Source organism: Choloepus didactylus, chromosome 22, assembly GCF_015220235.1.
Source record: "Choloepus didactylus isolate mChoDid1 chromosome 22, mChoDid1.pri, whole genome shotgun sequence".
NCBI lineage: Eukaryota > Metazoa > Chordata > Mammalia > Pilosa > Megalonychidae > Choloepus > Choloepus didactylus.
In genome coordinates this window covers 27,816,295-27,842,094 of record NC_051328.1, presented here as the reverse complement: position 1 = coordinate 27,842,094, position 25,800 = coordinate 27,816,295, and the positions used below count along the sequence as shown (strand labels likewise).

Genomic DNA, 25,800 nt, shown 5'->3' with positions numbered 1-25,800 from the left:
TACGAGGCTTCATTAGTGAGAAATAAAATTCATACTTTTCTTAAACGTGTTATCCAACTGATTTAAAAGATAAAGCAGTTAAATTTAGTAAAACTACAGAAGTTTATTGGAGGGCTTTTAATACCTATATTGTCCCACAGTACCCTACAGAATTGACCTTCAGAGGCAAATAGCAATCTCTCATTACCCTGAATTGTTTCCAAAATGTAAGAGATTACTAACATCGAACCTTTAAGTTCTTTCAGCAATTTCTTCTTATACTTTCAAATATATCAGTTCATATCAGATGCAACCAGAAACACACTCATTATGCAGTATTTTTCCCTTAACTATCCTCTTGCTTTTCAGTAACTAATTCTTATAGAACCCATCCAAGATCAAGAATCAAAATCACACCTCAAAACAAAAAAAAACAAAAAAGAACACACACACATACAAAAACTAAACCTCATACAGAAGTGGGAAATATCTGGAGTTTACTTTTATAAACATTAAAGCTTAGAGGAAAATAATCAATTGGATATCTGCATTAGGTTAAAATATAAAAACCCTTTGTGTCACAGAAAGGTGCTTCCAGTTTATCTTCAGTGGCAGGAAAAATCAAACAACCCATTCGCCACTCTCACCTGTACCCCCAGACTGAAACCTGTACACTTTTCTTCTTTAGGATTTGTTCCCTGAAACACGCTCATAACAGTTCTTTGCCCACCTCTAGACCTTATGTTTAATAAAATGGGGCTTTGGCCACTCTGAGCCCACTGGTCATTGTAATAACAACACTTGAGCATGTTTGTACAGTTTCATCAAGTTCAAAATGCTTTAGCAAACCTTGTCTTACCAGCATTTGTGAGACAGGCAAGTGGATTTATTATCCATATTTTACAGACGAGGAGGCTAAGGATCGAGGGGATTAAGAGGCTTACCCAGTAGTTAACATTTCATTCAATGCTATGTGCCAGGTACTGTCCTGTGCTGAGGAAGCCCTTTGCTTACATTAACTCGTTTATGCACACAACTAACTGATGAGAGAAACTATGATTTCCCTTTAACAAAGAGAAAAACTGAGCCTTAAGAGAGCTTAAGTACTTACCTACAGTCAAATCTATGAAGTAGCAGAGGCAGAATTCAGACCCATTGAATCAGACATTGAAACTTGTTCTTATTAATGTGCTCTTGTAGACTGATGTATCAGGAAATTAATATCACACAAAGCAACAAACAGTACACGCAGAGCATTTCATTTCTGCCACTGTGGAACAGGGAGGTGTCGTGCAGATCTGAGGCACTGAGATAGATGGGCATAGTGCCCAGCCCACTGAATGTGCTCAAAAAGCAGTTGTTGGTGAACCAAGTTTTTAAAATGTTCATTCTGCTAGATGAAGAGGAAGCCTGCAAAGTCATTTTTAACTTGGCTCTTATTTGGAGTGAGAGGTAGGTAAATCTTGCCTGGCATTGGAAGTCAAGAGATTATGGGAGACAATCACTGGGGAATGAGGGTAGGGAGTCAACAATTTATAGGCTTCACTGGATTATAAATACTTTTGGGAGCCAACACTCACCTCTGTGTCTAAAGTTCTTTCTAACATCAAAGCCATGTTATGAAAACCATGATGGCCAGGTGTGCACCTAGCTCCTCTGTGTCATCATCCACTCTGTGATTATGAAGAGGAGCTGAAGATTGCTCACAAAACAATTTCCTCTAGTCAGCTAATAGCCTGCATGTAAATAAGACTTCCTGCTTTTGTGATGTCTTGAAACATATAAACAAAGTCAGAATATAATGATTCTTAAAGTAAAAATCTTTATTGCTGTTTCAGCTGAAAAAGCAATCAAAAATATTTATTCTTGCCTTAACTCACAGCTTCATAAAGCATGATGGAATGTGGTTTCAAATATTCATTTGTTCTTGCTTATCTTCCCCTAAATTAAGAAACAGAAGAATCCTAAAGGTGCTTTTGGTTAAGAAACTACTTCTACATACAAGTTAAGAGAGAAAATTACAGTTTCATGCTAAAATAAAATTTTTGTAAAATAATAGGTACTCCATCTTAAAACAAAGCCATGAAAAAGATACTCCATTTTATTTTATTTATTATTGTTGTTACTGTTATTTTTTTTTTACAAACAATAGATTTGCTGCAACATGCTCTGGCTCATATTACTGAATTAAAAAATTTAACACATTTCAAAAATATCAAAAATACACTATAATGAGTCTTAAGACTACAATATGACAATGATTGCACAAAACCATAAGATATGAACCCACTGTCTGGATGACGTCCACTGGCAACAGTGAGAGAAAACCCTTTAGCATCTGGGAGAAGTGCATGAAATTCAGAATACAAGGAGCTTATGTGTGATCACCAAATGAGGGAAACAGGGCAGGATTCACTGTAGCTGCTTTTCTCAATCTAGGAAATGCTTACACCCAACTATGAGGCAAAAGTCACTAACCGGAGAGAAAGATTAACTTGCCTCCATGATTGGGGAGCCTAAAAGGCTCCACCCAGAAAGAAGTAAAAAGGGACACAAGACAGTTCTATAGTTATGTTGCAGACATCACTGAATGGCTTGGAGACTATTTAGTAATTGGTAATTTATCAATAATAGTCAAGTGCTCCCTTATGGAGGTCTCTTCATTGATAATTATTGAACAGATAGAGAAGGTGAGCCTGTGGCTTCCAAGTACCTGCTTTTGCTGAAGTTCCACATGGAAAGAAGAGCATCAGTTAATATTCAGTAGATCGGCCAAACCTAACTGGCTCCAGCTCCTGGAAAACAGCACTCGCTACTAACAATTATAATAGCACCCAATGATTACCAAGCTGCTTGAGTTGGCTCTTCTATACACCAGAAAAATGAATTTGTAAACTTATTGCACACATACAGTCTACAGTAGTATAATAAAGCCCTCATTTGTTTTAGGAGTGGTATTCAATGACTCTGTAGTAGCATTGTAACTTCATGTCATACTGACATTCAAATTTTCAAATATATTTCCAATCCATCTGGATAAAAATAAGAATACCAGGGCTGCCAAGACTCATGTATTTCCTTTTGTCCATGGGACTCATGAACTGCTCCCATAATCAGGAGTATTCTTCTTTCAAAATTCTGTTAAGCTCTTCTGTTAAATGGGAGGTACACACAGAGACCTGAGAATCATGCAGAGGCCAGACTCTCTGGGCTAGAGATCAACTGTTCTCTGGGGAACACATCCTCTCAGTAAAGAACTGGGTAATAAATTACATTCACCTGGAGAGAGATTACTGGCTTTCACCATCTGCCAGCCTAATCAGGTAACACAATTTCTGTAAATTACCTCATAGGTTTAAAGAGTTCTGTTATGCTTTTGGTTAGCAGGCTATGCCCCTTTTACCCTCTGAACACAGAAACTGTACAGGGAAATCAATTAATTAGGTTAAAATTACAAAAAGAATAATAAATTTTGGTATAGCTTATACTAATGTTTTTCAATACAACCTAATGTTTCTTAAAATTAATTTTCTACCACATAAAAGAACATTTGGAATTTCAGAATTCTGCTGAATACATTTACATTTGGTAAGGTCATTTCCGAACTGGGTTTTGTTGTGGTTCCAGAGGGTAGAAACAAATAGAAGAAAAGGATTCACAGATAAAAGACAACTTTTTAAAAACTATTATTATTAAAGTGGTACATTCCCAAAATAACCTTTATTTTTGGACATTGCTATTCTATAACACAAAATTTTGCTATCTGGGTAGGAACATGTTCTATACCACCCATCACTATACTCTTGGCTTTTTCCTTCATTTTCATTTCTTTTTTTCATTTTCCCATATAAAAATAAGGTGGCACACTATTGTTCCCATCTTTTCAACAGCACCTTAACTTTGTAGGAGCCCCCATGTTCCCCACTGCAAATCCAAGACCTGAGTTATAAAATTTTTCAGTAGCTGACCAGTAGCTGGACAAAGAGAAGTAAAGTGTTCCTAGCAATCTGGGGACTCAAATTCAGATTCTCAAGGGGTTGTGCATTGGAAGGGTACAGAATCTACCAAAGTGTACCCCACTGACACACACACACACACACACACGTACGGGGCCTCTGAGAAAATGAAGACTATATACCCATTCATGGACAGTTCATCTGGTTTTCTACTTCACAAACCACAAAGGAACATATTTATAATCAATCCTACCTTTAGCTTTTTTTTTCCCTGACGGAACAAATTAAAAATAGTTCCACTCTATTTCCTTTTTAATTGTGAAAGTATTCCAAAAATTTAAAGCACATTCCCCATCAGATAAAGTCAAGCGATGTCAAAGTTTTGCATGAATAAATAGGCGTTAATTTTCCTAAGTAAATCTACTGGAAAAGGAAGCTGAACAGAAAGATGCAGAGAATGTGCAAAAAATATAGTGAACCAGGTTTTCTGTAAGCTCAGGATTTTCTCAACTAAGAGTCTGTCTTATATTAGTACTTGAGCCCAGTACTCTGAAACCATGGAAGGTGGGTAAATGGTATTCAGGAGAGTACTCTGCTAAACCTCAAAGAGGTGAACTCGCAACTCACTTCCAACGTTTCCATAAACCATCCCTCTGCTCTAGAATAAGAGAAGGAACCTATCTGACATGTGAGTTCCATCCGTCCATCTGTTCTCGTTCAGCCTCCCTCTGTTCAGTCATCTGCTATAACTCAAGGTTACTTGGACATGAGCTCTGTCGGCCTTGGCCTTACCTCTTAGGAGGCTGACTGCCGACTCTATCATGTGTTACTGGAAGGGGCCAATCTCCAAATTCCCACCTTGTGATCTGCTGGGAAATTCCTGGCAGGTTCACATTTGTCAAGGAATTATTCTCTTTTTTTGGATTTGAGGGAAAGTAGTCTTAGTCCTCACTCCTTCCTCATCTTCATCCCCTAAAGAAGATTCTACTCCCCCTGAGTTTCTCAGGAGCTTTCACAGTCTGACATCCAACAGTGAAATCCATTTCCTGTGGTCCTTCCTAGTACCCTCACAGAAGGCTGCAACACCTGATTCTCTCTCCCTATGGACAAAGATGCCAGCTGCCTCTAAGACTGGCTCGAGTGCAGATTCAAAAATAAAAAGTTCACAATGAAAAGTGCTCTGATTACATTACATACATAAATTATCTGTTTGATTGGATTGGTTCTAAATTTCCAATAAATGTCATTTTGATAGACTGTATTCTCGTAGAGAAGAATGAAGAGTCATGTGACTAGTCACATCACATCCCATCCCAGCCCATCAGTTAGGCTGGGATTTAAGGTGATTTCTCTGTCACAGAGATCCATCAGCAGCAATTAGTAAAGAGAATCAATCTTCAGTTATTTCCTCCACAGAAATAGTCCCTTTCCTGCCCAGGCAGGCAAATTCTCAATATTATCCTAGGAGAGAAAGGGTTAATGGCAGGTGGTAGGACTGATAAGAGAACGACCTCGGCTTTCTTCCCAGTAAATCTGGGGATTCCAGTGCAGGTTTAATGTGAAACTTAACACTGATGGTGGCGATTAGCTTATCCAGAGCAAGACTCTGATAGCGCTCACATTTTTTTGGCTCTGCATTCTACCCCATTCGTCATGGTTTAGAAATGCAGAGGCAAAATGCCTCTGGAAGGGTCCCTCGCCAACACTACACAGCTGTGCCTAACACCGTGGCTCCCGTGGGAAAGTTATAGCGCTGTGTCAAACTCCTCGGGAAGCTCGGTCCGATCCTCGTCACTGGGCTCGGGCTCAGGCCTGCTCTCCTGGTGGTGTTTCATTTGCTCCTTCACTTCTTCTTCCAGGTCACGAGGTACAACAAACTGATCCTCTGGTTCCAGCTGAGTAGGGGCAGCAAAATAGCCAGTCTTCTTCCTGGGTGCCTCTGTGGCCACTTCAATGAGGTTCAGGCTATCTTCCAGGGGCACTATGGAGCCGTTGGAGAGTTTCTTTCCATAGAGGCAGGATGTGGAGGGAGACTTCTGCAACTCCATCTTGTCCTTGCTCACTGGTGGAAGGATGCCACTATTCACACTGTTCTGTCTTCGGATCCCAAAAAACAACCCTCTAGGATGCTCCTCAGGACAGGGGGTAGGGGAATTCTCCCGAAGAGTAGGGGAGTTCACAAGCTCTCTTCCTCTACAGCAGTGGATATCTACTTCTACTTCTACTTTGCTGCCATTTGTTATGACCCCTTCTACAGGCTGGTCATCATCACTGTCCAGGCCATTGTCAGACTGATTACTTGAGAAAGTCGCACATGAAGGCTGGCGCTGAATAGCCCCAGAGGTGGGTGTTGGATGAAGGCTGCATCGCCTCTCTGGCCTTGGGAGCAAGCCAGAGTCCAGACCAACAGTGTTATGTTCATCAGAAGCAGTGGAGCCTACTTCACTGCTCACCTCTGACGTGGAGATTTCACTGCTGAACTCGGAGGCAATACCACTACTTGAGGAAGGAGTGGTTGGTTTGGGGGGATCCTTGACGGTGGTGGTTGAAGCAAATCCCACAGGACCTGGGAGGGTGAGCCCACTCATTTCGCAAGTGCAACCGTCCTCACCAATGTTCAAATAAACCACCATCGCCCCCACATTGTCCTGACAACCATAGCTCTGTGCTAAAGTACACAGCTTCTTGGCAGCTGCCAGTGGGTCTTGCACATGACGCACTGCACTGACAGCTTCTGTATATGACAAGTGTTCCCACAATGCTTTGTTCCCCAGAACCAACAATTCATCTTGAATGGTAAGCGGAGTGGAAGATATGTGAGGTTTGGGGAGGATCCAAGGGTAGAGGTATGTACAGCCCAGCATCCGAGTACAGCAGGTTACCCCATTCACTTTGTTGTCCTAGAGATAAGCAGAATGCAAATCTTGAGAAACAACCATCAATGATAGGCAACTTTATATCTTTCTAGATCACAATGCTTAGGAATCTACAATAAAATAGAATTGACATGTTACATGATTTTTTCTTAGGACCTGTATAATTTTAAGCAGATTTTAAAAACAAATGTATCAAATTTTAAAAGGGCAAAATACATGTTTATTATACCAAATGGTTCAGAGGACCATTTAATTAGTTAAAACCAATTAAAATTAAGTGACTAAAAGGTACCACCATCTCAATAGCTATTTGCTTGCTCTAATGTGAAGTACTGGCCACAGCATGTCCTTAAATAGAGAAATGTGTTAGAAGAACAGTAAGTACAACTGTCTTAATTATCCACTGCTAGTATTTTCAGAGGTCAAGACTCAGATGGATCACTACAAATGATTTCTCATTAAAGGCACAGTTTGGACTCGGAAGATTCAGGAATATTATCAAATGGCTAAGAGAATCTCTGTAGCTAAAGCATTAAATAACCTCTAAGGTTATTTAGCCTAGAAAAGAAGTCAGAAATCTAAACTGAAGTACAGCATAATTTACCTACTCTTTAATGACTGTACCAAGAATGAAAAGTAGATCAAATCAGAGCCCTTTTAATCCTAAACTTACAGGAAAAGGAATAACCTTAATTGAAGATTGAGAATGTCCACCTGCCAGACACTTTGTACTGTTCTAAGGTCATAAATAAATTTATTTCATAGTTACAGTCATTCTTGGTGTTAAAATTCTGGTTCTCATTAAGCAGAATTAGTCACAAACTCTAAACTTCATTTTCCTCATCTGTGAAATGGGAATGAAAGCAACTTCTCTTGTGGGATTTACTGTGCATATTAAATAAGATAATGAAAGTACAATGTTTGGCAAATAATATACACACAATGTTTGTTTTTATAACAACATAAAAATAAACAGCAAACAAATGTAATTCATTTATCTATTTGATCAGGATAGTATTTTCTACTGTCAGGATAGTATTATCTTCCTTTTGTATGAGCTTAATATATTAAAAAATATAGTTTCATCCAATGAAAACCAGATTTCATATTTGTATAGGACCCCCTAAGAAATATCTAAACAGTATTATCTAAATTCTGTAAAAATGAAATAGTCAAGCAAAAGTTATCTTTTATCTTTCATTTGGTTTGAATGAAAGATCATCCTAAGACCACTGCCTCATATTTCCAGTATCCTCAGTATCAACCACATTACAATGGCACTTTTTGGTTTTGTGCTTGCTTCCTTGGATGAACAGAGTTCTGCTTTATTTTTTTCCTTTGCCTGTTTTTGTTTTTACTGGAGGCTCAGGTGGCACATGAAGTTCATAGAATGGCTTCAGAGATGGGGGGTAAAGGGAGAACAAAAAATAAACTGGGGTGGGAAGGCAAAACAACCAGGAGGAGGTAAGTGCAAGCCGGTTCCTTCTGACAGCCTGATTTAGAGGAGGAAGTTGGCACCTCTGAACAATAAGGATGGATTTCTTCCTTCAACCCTCGGTAGGGGAGAGAGAAAAAAGGAAAAGGCTGTTGCTTTGGCCCAACTGAGTCTCAAGGAAAAGGGGAAAAGCTGGTGTTGTGATGTCATGAATTATGCGGAAGGGGGAAAGGGATGATGTTCACATGTAATCACTAAAGTCTCTTTAAAGCAAAAATGTTATGTCACATTTTTTTTTTTAAAAAAAGGAGATAAGCTAAAAACAGTCAAAACACTGATGCTTCAAATAAAAATCGAACACCACAGCATACTAAGTCATATATAGTATAAACAGAAAAATATTTTAAAATTTCTGTTTCAGAGTGGGGATGCCAAACTACATTCCTCTTCTGTTTGGAATGACAAACCAGATGAATAGGAAATTAAGGGTGACATTTAAATCCACTTTATATGCTAGTTATGCACTTAAAGGATTACAAATAGATTTTTCATTTCTAATTTTTCTTTAGCTAGTCATTAACTTATCACTAGGTTTTCTTCTAGTACTACTACTGAAATCATGTGACCTGAGCATCCTGCTGTATTAGATACAATTTACAAGGCACCATAGGAAATGTTGATAGTTTTATTTGTGCTACCACTCAGCAAGCTATGATTACATAAGAGCTAAGTCTAAACTAAGTCAAGGAAGAATCTGGGCCCTCACTGCCTCTATACAAGACAGCATACACTAGATTTGGGAAACAGAAGTGACTAAAGACACCAAGATGCACCTCTGTTATTATGGCTTTTTGGTCCTTCACCCTTTGCGCCTCTTCTGGATCCTGTTCCAGGCTGAAGACTTTAGAGAGGGGCACTGGTTTTCCACTTCGGCACAGGACTGCTTGGCAGGTTCCAACATTAGCCACAGTCAAACTAAAACTACTTGTTGGATCGGCAGTATCAGGTCGGATATAACACAGGAGAGCAGAGGAGCCCAGCTTCTGGCCAGCCATTCCTAATTTTCTGTTTAGAAAGAAGAGAATGCAAAGACTTTTAGAAGACGTAGGAGGTACCTTAAAAATCAATCTTGGTGGGGGAAGAAATCCATGGTGTTCCTCCAAAGGGATGGAGATAAGTGACTTCCTTGTTTTTCTGCCATGTGACTGTGAACCTGCCTCACCCTTAGCCACCTGAAGGCAGTTTGCTGCCATAGGTGAGGGTTGTGAAGTGTTTGCCTTTCACTCTTAATTGACTGAAAAAGAAACTACAAAAATGGGTGGGGATTGGGGGGGGCAATAAAGGTTCATCTTTCTCTACTGCTTCTGCTTGTGTCTGCTCACAGACTATAATTAACAAAATTTGGTAGTTCTCAAACTTCAGTGCATCAGAATCACCTGGAGGGCTTGTTAAAACAGCTTGCTGGGCTCCACCTCATTTCTGATTCGGTGGGTAAGGTGCTGGCCCAGTAATCTGTACTTCTAACAAGTTTCCAGATGGTGCTGAGGCTGCTGGTCCTGGAGACAACTCTCTGAGGACCAGGGATTAGTTGGTAAGCTCCTTGAGGGAAGGACCATAATTCTTGTATTTCCCCTACACATGATGTCCATCCCCCAACACTTAGGACATTCAATGTTAAGCAGAGAGTAGATGCCATCAGAAGGATCTGGTTTCAATTTCCCTGAGAAATTTTTCCAATAAAATACCCCCCTTTTAGGCTTGTTTTGAAAATTAAAGATACAATATGAAAAATGTTTGAGTTCCCTTTCCCAACCTCTTTACTTTGTCAAGTCCCTAGTCTGAAAATCAGACTCCTTTCCCAATACTATGCACTGTGTTATAATAGATAAAACTAGCTCAAGTTACAAGTTGTTCCATTTCAACCTTGATTATCCAAATTTACAACCTCTTAGTTATGTATCTCCCTTATGCACCACACCTGATGTGCAAGACACTCCATTAGCTACCAAGAGGATTTATAATGGGTTGGCTATATAGGGTTTTTGCCCATAAGAGGCTTAGAACTTCAAGAAGAAGATTAGTTGGGTAAATTCACAATAACAAGTATTCTAAATACATGAATTTTATCAGTGCTTGTGAACCTTTTGTAGGACACTGACTCTTTGGAAAATCTTATGAAAGCTTAGGACCTTCCTTCCCCCTCTCTTGCACATAATTTCTGGGCCTCACAGATCCTCAGGAGCCTCTGGGTTGGACAGAAAAAACAGATGGCTCCACAGCTCTTTAAAGAGCCAAACTCCCCACTCTCCATGCTGAAAGAGGGAGAATGATCACGCAAGAAGGCACACGATCTCTCTTTGGTCCCTCTGCCAGTTTATAGAGAATTATTTTCTGGAAGTAGAACTGAGTTAGGGATTATTCGACCCATTTGCTTACCTGTGAGATACCAAGAAGGTGTTAGCCATGAAAACTGTGTCATTTACTGACTGCTGCACCTCTTCCAAAAGCACATCAGCCATCGTACACTGCAGTAGGCGAGGAAGCTCCTCATTTCGGTCCCCATCAAACATCCCATACACAGCTCCCACACCCTCTGCGAAGTTATCCACTGCTAGGGCAGATACACATAGCCTAGATCAGAAATATGAGAAAGGCAAACACCAAAGAAAGTTATTGGTAAAGGATTATTCTTCAGAGATCCTTTTTTTTAAAAAGTAAGCATTGAGGGAGGGTAGAAAAGAGTAGTAAATTGTAATCTATACATGAAAAAAAGTCTCTAGATAAGATAATTAAGCAGCATCTGAGAGTTGGTGCTATAAGGAAACGCAGAATTCAGCCATATTCAAGGGCAGTACTTATTAGGTTTGCAATGCTGCAAAGGTGGAAAGTATTGTCAAGTGCTCTTCAGCCACAGACCAGCAGGAGCACGTCTGTAGCTGAAAATCTGTTGTTCATTGCAGTGAGGGAGAATGCACATCCTGGGACCCTAAGGCACATAGGTAAGAGGCTGCTGGAAAGATCTGGGCGTTGGCTGGGTAATTTGAGGAAGGCTCTAAGGAAGTGGCCTATCATTCTAGATTGGGAGCTGTCAGAAAGCAAGGGCCATTCTATGATTGGCTATTTCAATAAATTTTATCTCTAGGGAAGGCAGATTAGCATGACGATAGAGCTCTAATGGGTAAAGTAGCAGCAGTCACCTATTTTAGCCAATAGAAGAGTGTTTGGTATTTTGTGGGCTATACATTGATCTTGTTTTGGACTCACTTTCTCTTGGTTGGAAAGGAATCTTGTCTGATGTTAATGCTCTGATTTATGTCCAATAGGAGAGCAACATGGCCTAGCTGTAAGCATCAAACCAGTTCCCAGATGCCAGGGGCTGCCTTTTCTTTCTCGTACCCATAGCCAACGTACTTACATGTTTCTCTTCTTTCTCAGCACCCATAGCCAACATACTTACTTGTTTCTCTGCCCTGCCATCTCAGCCAGTCCATGGCTCCAGAAGGTTGATATAACTGTAGAATCAGTGGTTGGCAAAGGTTTCTGGTCAATTTTCAGGGTTGTGATATGGCTGTGTCAGGTAGGAAGGGAACATTAAAGCATATACTCTTCTGTATTTTATGAAACTACCCCAATAATAATATATGCTTTTGTAAAATAATCTGTTGACAGACTAACATTCATTTCATGATAGACTGAATGAAAAGTGGTGGGAGAAAGAAATAGGGGCCAAATATCGTTACAACTAATGCCATTCACTTCAATGGAAAACTAAGCACAAGATTGTTAAGTTGCAGCCAACGATTTACTTATTTGAAGTATTCTGATACAGTGAAGTCTTGGTACAATGAATGAAACGTGTGTGTCTCTTAAATGCTGTAATGTAATGTGATCTATGCCGACCAAAATATCTATGCCTGCCATGTAAAAGAACTTTACAATACACATAGTGAACCCTAATATAAAACAATGAACTACAGTTAATAAGAACATGTGTGAATTCAATTTCAGAACTTTCCCTACCTAAATATGTCCAGTGTCTTGTGTTCAAGAACGAGATTTGTATTTCCAGTCAGGTCAAGGTCTTGTAATGTGGCAGGCAGAGCCTCTGGAATCAGGATTTCTGTTAAGTCATTGCAACTTAGGTCTACAAACTGAGAGAAAAATGGAGAAATCAAAAGAAAATACATGATGGCTATTTCTGTACTCCCAAACTGTGGGTCTCCTACTATATCCTCAAAGGGGAACTTAGTTTCTTCCCAGGAATGAATTAAGTATGTTGTATTCTCAAACTGACACTTTCGTCCTTATTGAAGAGAATAATCTCATTCACACCCCTGCCATTTCCCCACTAAGGTTATTCCAGCACATCAAAGTACCTGGATCTGAGGCAACTGAAGTATTTCTGGGAAAATGCTGATATGATTGGAGTGTGCGACAAGGGTGTGTAGCCTTTTGCAGTTTGCTATGGTCGTGGGAATAGTTTTTAGCTTGTTGCCACTTAGGTTCAGTTCCTCCAATTGCTCCAATTTATTCAGTTTGCTGAAAAGAAAACACCAAAATAACATACTGCACCAAAAACAAGCAGCTGCCAAGCAAGTGCTAGTTTACAACAGCCACAGAGTACAGAGGGCTGGCCTGTCACATTGCCAGATGACTGGTCAGAATTAACCAACCAGACACCAGCAAAGATGATGGCTCCTGCTAACTCTCAGCCTAACCTGCCCCTCAGAGTGTTTCAGGGATGAAGCTCCCCTTGCTTTTCCTAGAGTAGTTGAATCTTGTTTTAGTTTGCCATGTTGGCTATGACAAATACGACAAACTGTTGGTTTAATCAACTGGAAAGTACTGTCTCACGGTTCTGAAGGCTGGAGTTCAAAATCAAGATGCCCGCAAGGCCATGTTTTCTCTCAGGCCTCAGCATCCTGGGGACGGCAGTCCTCCCTCATGGGGCCATCTCTCTCCCTCATGTCTGCTCTCTTGGTCTCTGATGACTTCTGGCTTCTTCTTAACCCCAGAATCTCCTTTTCTTACAGGGTCTCCAGTCATGCAGACTAAGACCCACCCTGATTCAATCTGGCCACACCTTAACTAATAACAATGTCTTCAAAAGGTCCTGTTTACAATTGGGTTCACACCCACAGGAACACGGATTAAGACTGGAACATGTCTCTTGTGGGAGACATGATTCAATCTCCAATAGAGTTTATGGGCACGAACATCTTCCTGATATCTGACTTACTGATGTGGCTGAAAGAGAAGTGGACTCAAGTTGGTAGATTAGTTCTCATCCTTGCTTTGCTAACTAGCTGCAAAATATGGGGTAAGTTAATGTCAGTGGGCCTCAGTATCCTCGACAGTAAAGTAATTCTACTAAGTCTTCACTAAGATTCCTTTCAGTTTTAAATTTCTACAGTTATCTATTCATAACACAATTTGTCTTCACTAAGCATTTGGCGAATGCTTACCACGCACACGGCACTAAGTGAGGGACTGTGACGCAAGTGAATGACACTGTCCCACTGGACTGTGCAAAGCTTTCTATACAATAAATAAAAGTCTTAAGACAGTCTAACACCTTTATCTAGATTACTAAAAACCGCTCTGGTTTCTTTTTAATTTATTGGCTTTAAAAATTATACAAATAATAAAACCCCTGTAACATGGAGAGAAAGTTTGGAGAATATAGAAAATAAATCACCAATATTACCACCAATCTGAAAGAATTACTATCATCATTTTCCTGAATTTCCTACAAAATTGTTCATATGAATTACATAATCTCTATTGTTAAAAAATTCATAATACTTTTGAATAATTAAGCTCAGTATATTAAAATTATCTTTCTTATTACAAAAATAATACATACTCACTAGAAAAAAAGTTGGAAAAATCTTTTAATCCCATTACCAGAAATAATCCCTGAAACATTCTGGTGGATAGCATTCTGGTCATTATGTATACTGATTTATAATTTGATTTTTTTCACTTAATATGTTTTCAAAGTGTTTCTAAGTCACAAAACATTTTTCTACTATTTCATCTTAAAAAAAAAATCTTTAATTCTAAAGCACCTGATACTTCTTGCCTTAAACACAATTTTAAAAACAACACATAGGAAACTTTGTATATTAATTCAACAGTCTAAAGGTTTAGTCTTATTTTGCAAGGATTTCTTTACCAACGAAGAGTAGACAAGGCTTCATATATCTATATCTATATCTATATATCTATATCTATATATATCTATATATATCTATATATATATAGATTTTTTTTTTAATGGAACTGCTGGGATTGGGGGTATGCTCATTTTTAAAGTTTAGTCCATAATTATTCCCCAATTACCATCTTGGAAAAATTATACCAAATATGCATGCTTATTAATGAAGTGTGAATTTACCTATTTTCCTCCACTCTCATAAGCACTGGGTTATATAATTTAAAAACATTATTATATCTCATTGTTATTTTAATTGGCAGTTCTCTGATGATGTCTGAGATTGAATAGTTGTTCAGACATTTATTGGTCTTTTGAGAATTTCCTGTTGATAACCCTTGTTTATTTTTCTGTTGTGCTGTTTGTCTTTTACCTATTGATTTGTAAATAAATTCAGGAAACTTAAAATCTAGTATTCTAAATTAAAAACTCATAAGAATAATACCAGCTTCAAGAGTAGGTAAAGCTCAGACTCTGAGCATTCCTGGAAGGTATCTGTGAATAATAAATACTTCCATTCTAATTTCCCTCCAGATCATTCAAAGCTAGAGTTGCCTTCACTCCACTTTTATTTGTTCCTTCCTACTGAAAATGTTTTCATCATTCTTTACTGTGCTACTCTTCTCTCTTGAGTCCTAACCTGTCCTACAGGTAACTGCTATGTTTCTTACACTGGCTTTTGACTCCTGAAAAATCTTTTAGCATTTTTAAATAGAGCAAGCCTCTGGGTGATCACTTCCAAATATATTTCCTTTTATAATTTTCAAACCATAAGATTTCATTTCTATTTTCAAGACACAAGTAGATGAACATGATACAGCTAGTAAGTTACAGAGCCAAGATTCAACCTAAATCTTCTGATTCCAAATCTCATGCTTTTCCCATATACTACTTACTCCCTGCTGGATCTGACTTGCAGATAGAAATTCTGTATCCCAATTCAATTAGTCTCTTATTGAGGACCCAGAACTGTGCTAGATTTTGAAGAGTCCAAAAGAGAAGATTTGGATTGTACCTATGCAGTTATAACACTGCTTAGAGGACGCCCTGACAGTGGAATTATTATTCAGTATGGAACATATACTTTCTTGATATACTCTCTTAAATTCCATTCCATTTTGTTTTTATTATCTTTATTCATATTACTATAATTTTGTATGCTCTCCTGTTAATTCTTTTATTTCTAATTTCTTATTTTCATTTTCTTTGATGTGTTTATAAGGTTTATTTCAGCCTGCTTTTGACCCTCTTCAACAATGTGTCATCAAATCAGGCAGGATTCATTTAGCTTCTGGGTATTACATCTGACATCTTTCAACAGCTTCATAATCTGATATAACTTGTCAATGGTCTGTCATTTTTACTTTACGTAAACATACCTGAGGCCAAGTAATTTAATCTAATAAGATTTCAAGAGATCCACCACATCCTGAAATAAGATTCCACATTTCACTTTAAAAGTCATGGTTCAAATTCTCTTGAGGAAGTAATCAAATTTATTCTGCCTGTCTTCTATAAACTTTAAGTATCTAATTTCACAAATGTTATTATTTCTATAAGACTTTTGAGTTTATCACATTCCTAAGAAAATTTGTAAAAGAAAAATTAGAATCATAATATGGTTTTATCTTATTTTTATTCAAATTATTTCAAACATTATATAACTTTATATGATAAATGTAATATAATTTCATTCAAATTGCATCAAATGCCACCCCCCACATTCTTAGTTATTGAAAACATGATTTTTAACAACTACTTCCATGGTATAGGTGGATTTTTCTGGTAAATTTCCAAAATTTTTAAATCAAATGTATTTTTGAAAGACATTAAAACCCTAGGATAGCATTAAATGTCTCTTGTACACCTCCTTATAGTCGTAGCCTGGCTACTCCTTATCTGCTCATCTTCCGGGGTGACTCTTCCTCCAGGAAGCCTAACCCCTACCCCCAAGCTCAGGGCAGGGCAGTCGGCTCCCGATGCAGTTACTGCACTGCAAGGCAGCTGCCTGTGCACTTGTCCACCTCCCCATTTGACTGTAAGTTCCTCAAGGACAGGGACTGTAACTTTATCATTGCTATTTCCCCAATTCTTACATAGTGCTTGGCATACAGTACTCATTATATACATATGCATATATATATAATGAATAAATTAATGGACTCAACAGTATTTTATAAAACAATGCTGACAAGAGAAAAGAAAAAATTATTTTCAGAATTTTATTAATTTATTCCATAAGGCTGTTCTTTTCTAGTTTGAGCATTCTCAGAACTAAGGATTTTAAACACATTTTAACCACAATTACTCTGGTTACTGATACTCAACAGCTGGGTACAAACTATGAAGGTGAGATTTTCCCATTCAACTATTGAAACCACAGCATCAGTAAATCACTCAATAGAAGCAAGAGTACATAATAAGATAACTATAACTTAATCTGACAAATGTAGAATTAATGTTATGTGTCTGAAACGATCAAAGTTTGACTGCATTTACCTCGCTGGAAAGGTCTGTAGTTGGTTGTTTGCAAGATGCAAGATTCGCAGGTGTGGGTGTCCCACCAGGACAGGAATACACTGATCTGTCAGGAGATTGCTGGTCAGATAAAGCAGCTGCAGCATACTCAGACTCTCCTCCCCAGTGCAAGCAGATGGCAAAGACTCCAGACTATTTGCGGATGCATTCAAGTACCTGAGACTGACAGAAGACACACAAATAATCATTTCCTTGATGTTTATTTGTTGCCGTCTTATATAGAAACCATCTAGCCATCTCAGTATGGAATACTGTCATTTTATGCTCTCCAACATATGATAAAAGTAATTTTCTCAAACTAGTCTTCTCTAATTGATTCTATCAATCCAAAAGTCCTTCTACTCAACTCATGCAAGTCAAGTAGAGAGGAAACAATACAGTCTTGGTGGTTTTGTTCCAGGTTTATGTAGTGGCCTGATTCTAATCTAAGTTCATCTTTTACTATCTATGTGTTTAATGAAAGATGTTGTTGAGTATGATGTTTACATATATCTGAACTATGAAGATACCATTCAGAAAAATTCCTGACTAATGTTAGTGGCATCATTATTTATTTAGCCAATCCCCTAATAATGGAATATAGGCTGTTTCCAACTGTTTGCTATTACAAACATCATAATGAGCATCATAATGAGCCAATTATTTCTTTAGGCTACCCTCCTAGCAGCAGAATTTGTGGAGTCAAAGGACACACATATTTTTAAGATTTTAACATGTATTACCAAACTGAGCTCCAGAAAGGCCATAACAAATTATACTTCCACAAGATATATATAAGAATGCCAGTTTTCTCACACCTTTGTAAACACCAAGTATCATAACTCATTTCAATCTTTGCCAATCTAACTGGTGAAGCATGGTATGTTTTAAAAATGTGCCTGATATAGTGCTGGTATATATAGAATGGGCTCAACAAAAGGCAGCTAATAATTAAACATGTTGTGTTAAGTCTTCTTCATGTTGTATGATCTACATCCCTGATTTGCTTTTAAGTTTGTTGGGAGTACTGTGTATCTACTTGTGTTTTTTGTATGCCCAAAAATGCTCTGTGTTGACTCAGTATTAAATAAATATCATTGACAGTTTGCTACAGCTGCTTAATAACTTCCTTCCTACAGATTCTAAGGTTGTAAACTAATTCTATTCAAACTAAATGCAGTGTTATGCATTGTTAAAAAATACTTGTTAGATAACAAATGTTACTGCAAGGAGACTCCAAATAAACTTTCCAAAAAAGAAAACTCCCTTCAAACATCTTTTAGAACTTTCAAAGATTTTACTTTTAGGAAACATCAACCAAGTGTATAACAGATTAAGAGCTATAAACTGCTAAGCAGAGAACAAGCCAGACACTTGTGGGCCAAATGTTTTCTGTGTCTCATGTAGCTTATGTTAAATTACTACTGCTTATTTTTGTCTCCCCATTTCTAAATTAAGGACAATATTGACTTCTCCATATTGCAGAAGACTATAATTAAAAACTAGTTTTCATTTAAAGGTAACATACACATTAGATAAACCTGATTACAAGTCTCAAAATGGAAAGACATACCATCCATTTGCTAATTTACAATGAGAAACAAATAAGACCTTTCGGAATGACGTTACCTTAAATACACAGTTTTCAAAGGAAGCACTAAAAAAGCTCTGCAAATAAAGACTGTAACTCAGTGATAGCCTGGTAAAGCTAGAAGCAAAAACTAACATGACTTTAGTGGTATGTTCTTTTCTCCCCAGTACAAAAGCTGAAAATTGCTTAAGGAAGCTGTTTAAGAATACTTTAACTTCTCTTTCAAGGTCATAACTAGATTCATTTTCTAAGATGAAAGGCTGAACCTTCTCAACCTGTTTAAAATTGTTTGCAATACAAAATCTTCTGAAGTACTTGATTATTTCAACTTAGGGTAGATTACTGCTTCATGAACCAATGTCCTATCCCTTTTCATACAAGTTGCAAATAAATCTCCACTTATCATTAGACTATCAGGCAAACACCTTGTAAACGTAGTTCCAAAGATCACTCCAATGACAAATCAGTGCAGTTTATTTAGCCAATGATTCTGCTCTTCTAAAAAAAAAATTCTGTGGCACTTACTTTAAGGCCTTGGAGAAGAGAGTATCTGGCAGCCTGGTGAGTAAGTTATGCTGAATATCCAACACCTCAAGGGGGATGTGCTCCATCAGCACTGGAAGGTGTTGCACACGATTGTGTCCTACCATCAGTTTTCTAAGACTCAAACTACTCAGAATTCTAAGGGGGAACAATACAAAGGAACAAATAACAAACATATTTAAATGCTTTTTTCTGAGTCTGTCCCTAGGCTATTTAACTGAAATCAATGAACTAATAGAAACATATTCTTCTAGACAGTATAATCCCAGACAAGTGCATGAGCCAGGAAAGCAGCCCCGACCATATGTTTTCCCACCAGGAAGACAGTAAGGTCATTTTGAGAAGAGGTGAATTAATAAAAGCGAAGAGGCAGAGAAGCAAATCCACACTAAAAAAGCGATTTCTAGAATAAATCAATTTAAATTTTAAGTTTAGACAGCACCAAAAATTAAATGTATTTATTTTTAAATAATAATATGATTAATAACAATATTAATAACAAATTTTATTATAACAAAACTACTACTTATTGAGTGTTTAAAATGTGTTAGGCCATTTAACAATGAAGTCTGGAAAAGCTAAATGACTTTGATTTGCAAAAATCTCAAACTGAAAGCAGTAAGTGGTGCAGTCAGGATCTGAACTAAAGTCTCTGAAGACCATTCACACCTACTATGCTACAAAGCCTCTGATTTTAAAGGACTCCTTTGGGTGACCACACCATTGAATATATCATTCCCCACCCCACCACCACTTTCTACCTCCACCATTTGGTAAAGGTTAACTTAAATGCTGTTTCCTCCATAAAACATTCTTTAATTATTCAGACAAAGTTCTGAATTTCTAAAACATTTTATTTTTACAGTGTAGTGATTAAGAGCGAAGTCTCCAGAGTAAGGATGAACACATTCAAATGCCAGCTCATATCAATTCCTAGTTGTGTCTGACCTTGAGAAAGTTACCCAATGACACTAAATCGTATTTTCCTCACCTGTAAAATTAGGTTAAGAGCACCTATATAATAACGCTGTTAATGATTAAATAAGATAATAAAAATGAAGTTCTTAGAATAAGCCTAGCTCATAACTCATCCAATAAAAATGATCTATTATTATCATATCACCAGCCTAGTCAGAAACTCTTGTTACCTTTTATCAATGTTACCTGTACACAGGTCACCTCTTCTACTCCCTTATTAAGTTCCTTGAGGGCCAAGATCATGCATTAGCCATCACTATTTTCTTTATAGAACTTCACACTGCCTTGCACTGAACAGGTATTCAATATTCACCGAACAAATGAATGAAAAGTACCTTTGAAAGGCAATCCTAATCTAGGGAAATACATACCACATATACATACACACACACACACACACATACCTCAAGGGAATCTCTGTGAGGAGATTATAGCTCACATCTAATATTTCTATCTTCTTTGCTTCACAGGCCCAGTCAGGGACACACTCTAGCAGGTTTCTGCAGAAAATCAATAATTAAAAGGCATCATTTAAGATGAGGAGTGGAACTCATTACACTAGACTATAACCAGTCTATGAGCTCCTTGACAGCAGGGACACTCTCTCCAAGGCATCCCCTGGCAATATATTAAGTAGGTGCTAAGCGAACACTGTTGAATTAGCAGGGTGGGGGAGACAAGGACACGAACATGTAGATTATTGAATCAATCATGATGCATGCTCAAAGAAGGTACAAAGCATCCTGGTTTTCAACAGGAGGAAAGACTGCATGGGATGGGATGGGATGGGATGGGATGAGAAAAGACTTAACAGAAGAAGTACCATTTAAACAAACTGAAAAGTTGAATAGGATTTCAACACTGGATGATAACTAGGAGAGAAGACAAGCAACTTCTGAGAAAAATGAACAGGATAAATAAAAGTGAGGAAAGAAGTAAGGGAAAAAGATAACTAGTGGAGAAAAAAGTAAAAAAGTTTAAAACCATTTAGAATGTGGTCTCAAATATTTAGAACACTGGGTAGATACTTAATAAGAAGTTTTATTTTTAGATGTTACTTAATTTCTCTGGGCCTCAAAGTATGTATGTATGTATGTATCTATGAATCATTATAGTAAGAAGAACAAAATAAGTGCTATAAGAGAAACACAGATACTGCTATGATAGCCTACTGATGGGAACACATTGCCTGAAATGGATTTAGGCAAGCTCCCTAAGGAAGATGACATTTTGGTTAGAATTTGAAGAATGCTGTACGATAACCTGAGGTAAGGAGCACATTCCAAGCAAGAGATGACAACATGAGATAGGGCGTAGAGGCAAGAAAAGAAATGACAAGATATATGGGTTGAATAACAGGCCATCTGTTGATGCTGAAGCATCAAATACGGAGCAGAGAGTGTTAAGAGACAAGGCCGGGTGGAAGAGCACCTGGGCTGGAGATCTGAGTGGCACTGACACTTAAGTATAGCTGAAACCATTGGCATCAATGAGATCATGTTGAATGAGAAGTATACTGGACCAAGGACAGAACACTGGAGATAAGGAACCTTTTTAAAGGGCTACGCTTAAGAAGAAGAGTTGACAAAAGAGAACGAATTGTTTAAGTACAATGAATAAAATCAGTTCATACTGAGGAGCCAAGGGCACAGCATGTTTGAAAAAAAAGAGAGCATGATTAATAGCACTGACATTAAAAAGTCCCATAAGAGAAAGAAGCTGTGGTGGGATAAGAAGCAAATGGGAACTGAGGAAATTGAGCCAACAAGTGCAAATAATTCTTAAGAAATTTGGACAAAAAGGGGATGAAAGAGATTGGATAGTAGCTAGAGGGAATTATGACTAAAGAGAACTTTTTTGTTTATTAAGACAGAAAAGATATGAGTGTGAAAGAAAGGAAGACACTGAACAGATGAGAGAGAAGGGGCATGATGACTAATAGAGCTAGGTCCCAGAGCAGTGGAAGAGAATGAGATCAAAGGCCGAACTAATGAACAAAGGAAAAAAGCTGAGAATAAACATGAATCTACAGAATTTTAAGCAAGGTGGAAGGAGGCTGAGGGAAATCACCTGAGGTGGCCTCTCTCTTCTCAATCAAGTAGGGCACTAAGCTCCAGAGTCGAGGAGATACAGATCAATGGGATTAAGCAAAGTAAAGCAATTTGTAGTAGATGCTTAAGACACTAGAAGAAGAAACTAACAAGAAAAGACTGATAAGCATCAGATGAGGTCGGCAATCATAAATTTACAGAGATGTCTGTGTGAACACAATTTTCTTCAGCAATGCTCAAGCTCCTTAGAAAAGGTAAATCTTAGTTCTGATCCATGTTGGGGTTCTGCTGAGGAGGTGTGACAAAGAAACGGATGGAAAGGAATCCAGAACAGTAGCTTAATGATAATTAAGCAATTCTGCTATAGCAACTATTTCCTAAGAGGCTATCATATGTCAGGTACCATGCTATATATTAGACATTTATTATCTCATCCCGTACAAGAACCCCAACCATACATGGCCCTGTCAGCTGCCCTTTCTTACATGCTTCTAGCACTTTTATTCTCATAGCAATTATGATGCTGCCCTGTAACTGCTTGTTTGTTTGTCTCTCTCCACTAGACTCTCCACCGTACTATAAAACTTAACCACTGAATCCTGAGTGCCTAGCATAAAAATGAATGAATGAAAGTAAACCTCACTTATGTTTATTTTTGATCACCAACAGAAATAAAATCCTGAGTGTAACTAGTATCTCTACAAAAATCAGACCAAGAGTATCAAAAAAGCATAATAGAATAAAAACAAAAAGCTACTATCTAAAAATCAAGAATGACATGATTTCAATTGGCAAAAAGGAAATCATTGCCAAGAAGGGAAAGACAGGTTGTCTCTTTGGTTTGCCTCTCATCCTAAATCCAAAGACTTTAAAAACGAATAATTCACAGGCACCTTCTGTTTCAGACGGACCATTCCCTTAAAAATATAGTATAGCTATTAAACATATTCCTCTACTCAACTTTTTACCTTTTCCCAGGTTATCCAAATACTAGAATATATTTAGATTTCCTGTACTTCCAAATTGCCAAAGTATCCACATATATATCTTAAATATCAAGAATCAATAAGCATCACCCCCTGTACACACTCACCGAGAGAGTTCTAAGGAAGTGAGTAGACTGGGTACTGGATAAACATTCACTGCTGTCAGCCCTAATCAAAAAGCAAATAGGCATTAGTGACATTCTCTAAAGAAGAAGTAACTGAGAGTAAACAAGGGAATAGTAGCTTAATGAAACCGGCAGAGATAAAATTGCTGCCATCTACTGAAATGAACTAAAATAACAACTACTGGGTAGCTCACTTTGACCAACTTTAAATGCCGGATGCCAATCTGTCTTGGAAAACAAATATAACTACTTATTGAAAGATCTTGTGTACTGGATCAAGCAGTTGTTAAATGTTAACTTGGCCTTCTAACGTAAAAAGAATCGGATTCTTAACTAACAGTATTTTTGACTGTTAATTGAAATATAACATAAATCAGAAAAGTACAACAATCTTGCTTGAAGATATCAATGAATTCTCACGAACTGAGAACACAAGTGTAACTAGTTCCCATGTCAAGAAACAGAACATTACTGGCTCCAGTTACCCTCCTCCTGTCCTCCCTTCCAGTCACTACTCCACAAAGGCAACGCTATCCTAACTTCTAATTCCACAGACCAGTTTTGTCTGTTTACATATGAACACACACATATAGCATATATAATCTTTTATCTAGCTTGATTCACTCTGTATTATGCTTGTGAGATTGGTTCATATTGTTGCATGTGGTTATAGTTCACTCACTCTCATGGCTGTATAAAATTATTTTATGTGAATATACCACAATTTATTTACCCATTTTACAGCTGAAAGGCATTTAAATATTTTCCAGTTTGCAGCTACTTCGAATAGTACTACTATGATTTTTTTTGTCCATTTTTTTCTGTGGAGTAATATAAGAATTTATGTTGAGTATAAACCTAGGAAAGGAGCTGCTGGGGACAGAGTACACATATGTTCAGCTTTGTAAACATTACTGAACTGTTAGCCAAGGTGGTAGTACCAGTTCACACTCCCAACAGCTGACACTCGTTCTTCATCAGTCTTTTTCATTCTAGCCTTTTTTATGGTATCACACTGGGGTTCTATTAGCAGTTTCCTGAGGTTCTATTTGCAATTTCTTTTCTATATTTATTGAGCATTTGGATAATTTCTTTTGTGAAGCTGAGTTCTTTACTTTTGAGGTATCATACTGCAAAGGGTTTATGTCAATTTTTCCAAGTCTGTAGAATTTTAAGCATTCTGTAAGCAGAGTGGGCTAACTTGAAAAAGCCCTTTTTGGTACATTAGTGTGACAGAATCTCAGTTACTAAGAAGGACTGCATGTATGTCAAGGAAGTCTTTTCAAATAAGACCAATCATTCAGGTTCTCTAGATATATTAAGAATAGAGAATGGGCCTGATAATAAATATTTCCTTGGCAAAGGACCTACTGCCATCTCACAATATCAACAAACAGCACATGTTAATACTCATCACCTTTGACTATTCTCACCTAAGCAATGATCTAAGCTACAATTTGAAGCTTTTACAATATTATAAAAAATGAAGAACACAGAAGTCCTTAACTTTCTTATAGCCTAGTAATATATTTTATAGATACAGAAAAGTAAAGAGAATTAAAAAATGAACACTTTTTCACCCACTGTCTAGTTTTCAACAAATCTTTACATTCTGCCTTTGATGCTTCAGATTTTGTGTGTGTTAAAGTACTACATCATCCTGAATTTGGTTTTTAATCATTCCCATGATTCTCTTATACTATTATTGCATATTTATAGCTAAAAAAAACAGTATTTTCGTGTTTCAAAATTTGATATATCATAGTATACATATTATTTGCCCTTTCTTTTTTTGCTCAAAAATGTCTGTGATTTTTCTTGTTAATAAATGAAGCTTTGATACTTTCATTTCCACTGCTATACAAAATGCTACTGTGTGAATGTATCACTATTTATTTACCCATTTCCCTATTACTATCCAATTTTTTTCCCACTACAACAAACAATGCTGTGATAAACACTCTTGTGCACATTTCCTTGTGCAAGTCTTGGGATATATTCCAAGCAGGGGAACTGCTAGGATTTGGAATACATGTGTCTTCAACTTCCCTAACACTGCCATATTGCTCTCCAACCACCATGTACTAAGAGTATCTGCATCTCCACATCTTTGGTAGCACTTAGCATTATCTACTTTTTCTTTTTTGTTATTCAGTGAGTATAAAATGGCATTTTAATTTGCATTCCTCTTAGTGAAATTGAACATCTTTTCCTTTAATTCTTTAAACACAGTGAAAGTAAGTATAACTTCTTTAGTAAAGAAGAATTCTCCATAAAAAAATATGGCCTCTCACAATAAGGAAATAACTGAAACAGTGGAACTGCAACCCATAACATTCTTTGGAATTACCTATAAATAGTACTTTAAAAGTTATTACCTTTCTGTAAATATGTTATATTTCACAATAAGGAAATAACTGAAACTGTAGAACTATAACCTGTAACATTCTTTGAATTTTGCTAACTACAATATTTGTTAAACTGTACTCTGAAAGTTATCGCTGTTCTGTATATATGTTGTATTTCACAATTTTAAAAAGTATTAA

At 37.3% G+C, this 25,800-nt stretch overlaps 1 protein-coding gene across 2 annotated transcripts in view; it reads right to left on the bottom strand.

The window, feature by feature from the left end:
* Positions 1-1,778: 1,778 nt before the first annotated feature.
* Positions 1,779-25,800, bottom strand: part of PHLPP2 (PH domain and leucine rich repeat protein phosphatase 2) — a 75,673-nt gene continuing 51,651 nt past the window's right edge. For both annotated transcript variants that reach the window (XM_037815780.1, XM_037815781.1), the window contains exons 10-19: positions 23,237-23,297; positions 20,497-20,592; positions 19,097-19,252; positions 16,963-17,163; positions 12,623-12,785; positions 12,267-12,397; positions 11,704-11,814; positions 10,683-10,877; positions 9,080-9,311; positions 1,779-6,835 (exon numbers count right to left, since the gene is read on the bottom strand). In XM_037815780.1, the coding sequence (XP_037671708.1) occupies positions 5,681-6,835; positions 9,080-9,311; positions 10,683-10,877; positions 11,704-11,814; positions 12,267-12,397; positions 12,623-12,785; positions 16,963-17,163; positions 19,097-19,252; positions 20,497-20,592; positions 23,237-23,297 (2,501 nt within the window). In that variant the 3' untranslated portion in view covers positions 1,779-5,680. The remainder of the gene's footprint in view (positions 6,836-9,079; positions 9,312-10,682; positions 10,878-11,703; positions 11,815-12,266; positions 12,398-12,622; positions 12,786-16,962; positions 17,164-19,096; positions 19,253-20,496; positions 20,593-23,236; positions 23,298-25,800) is intronic.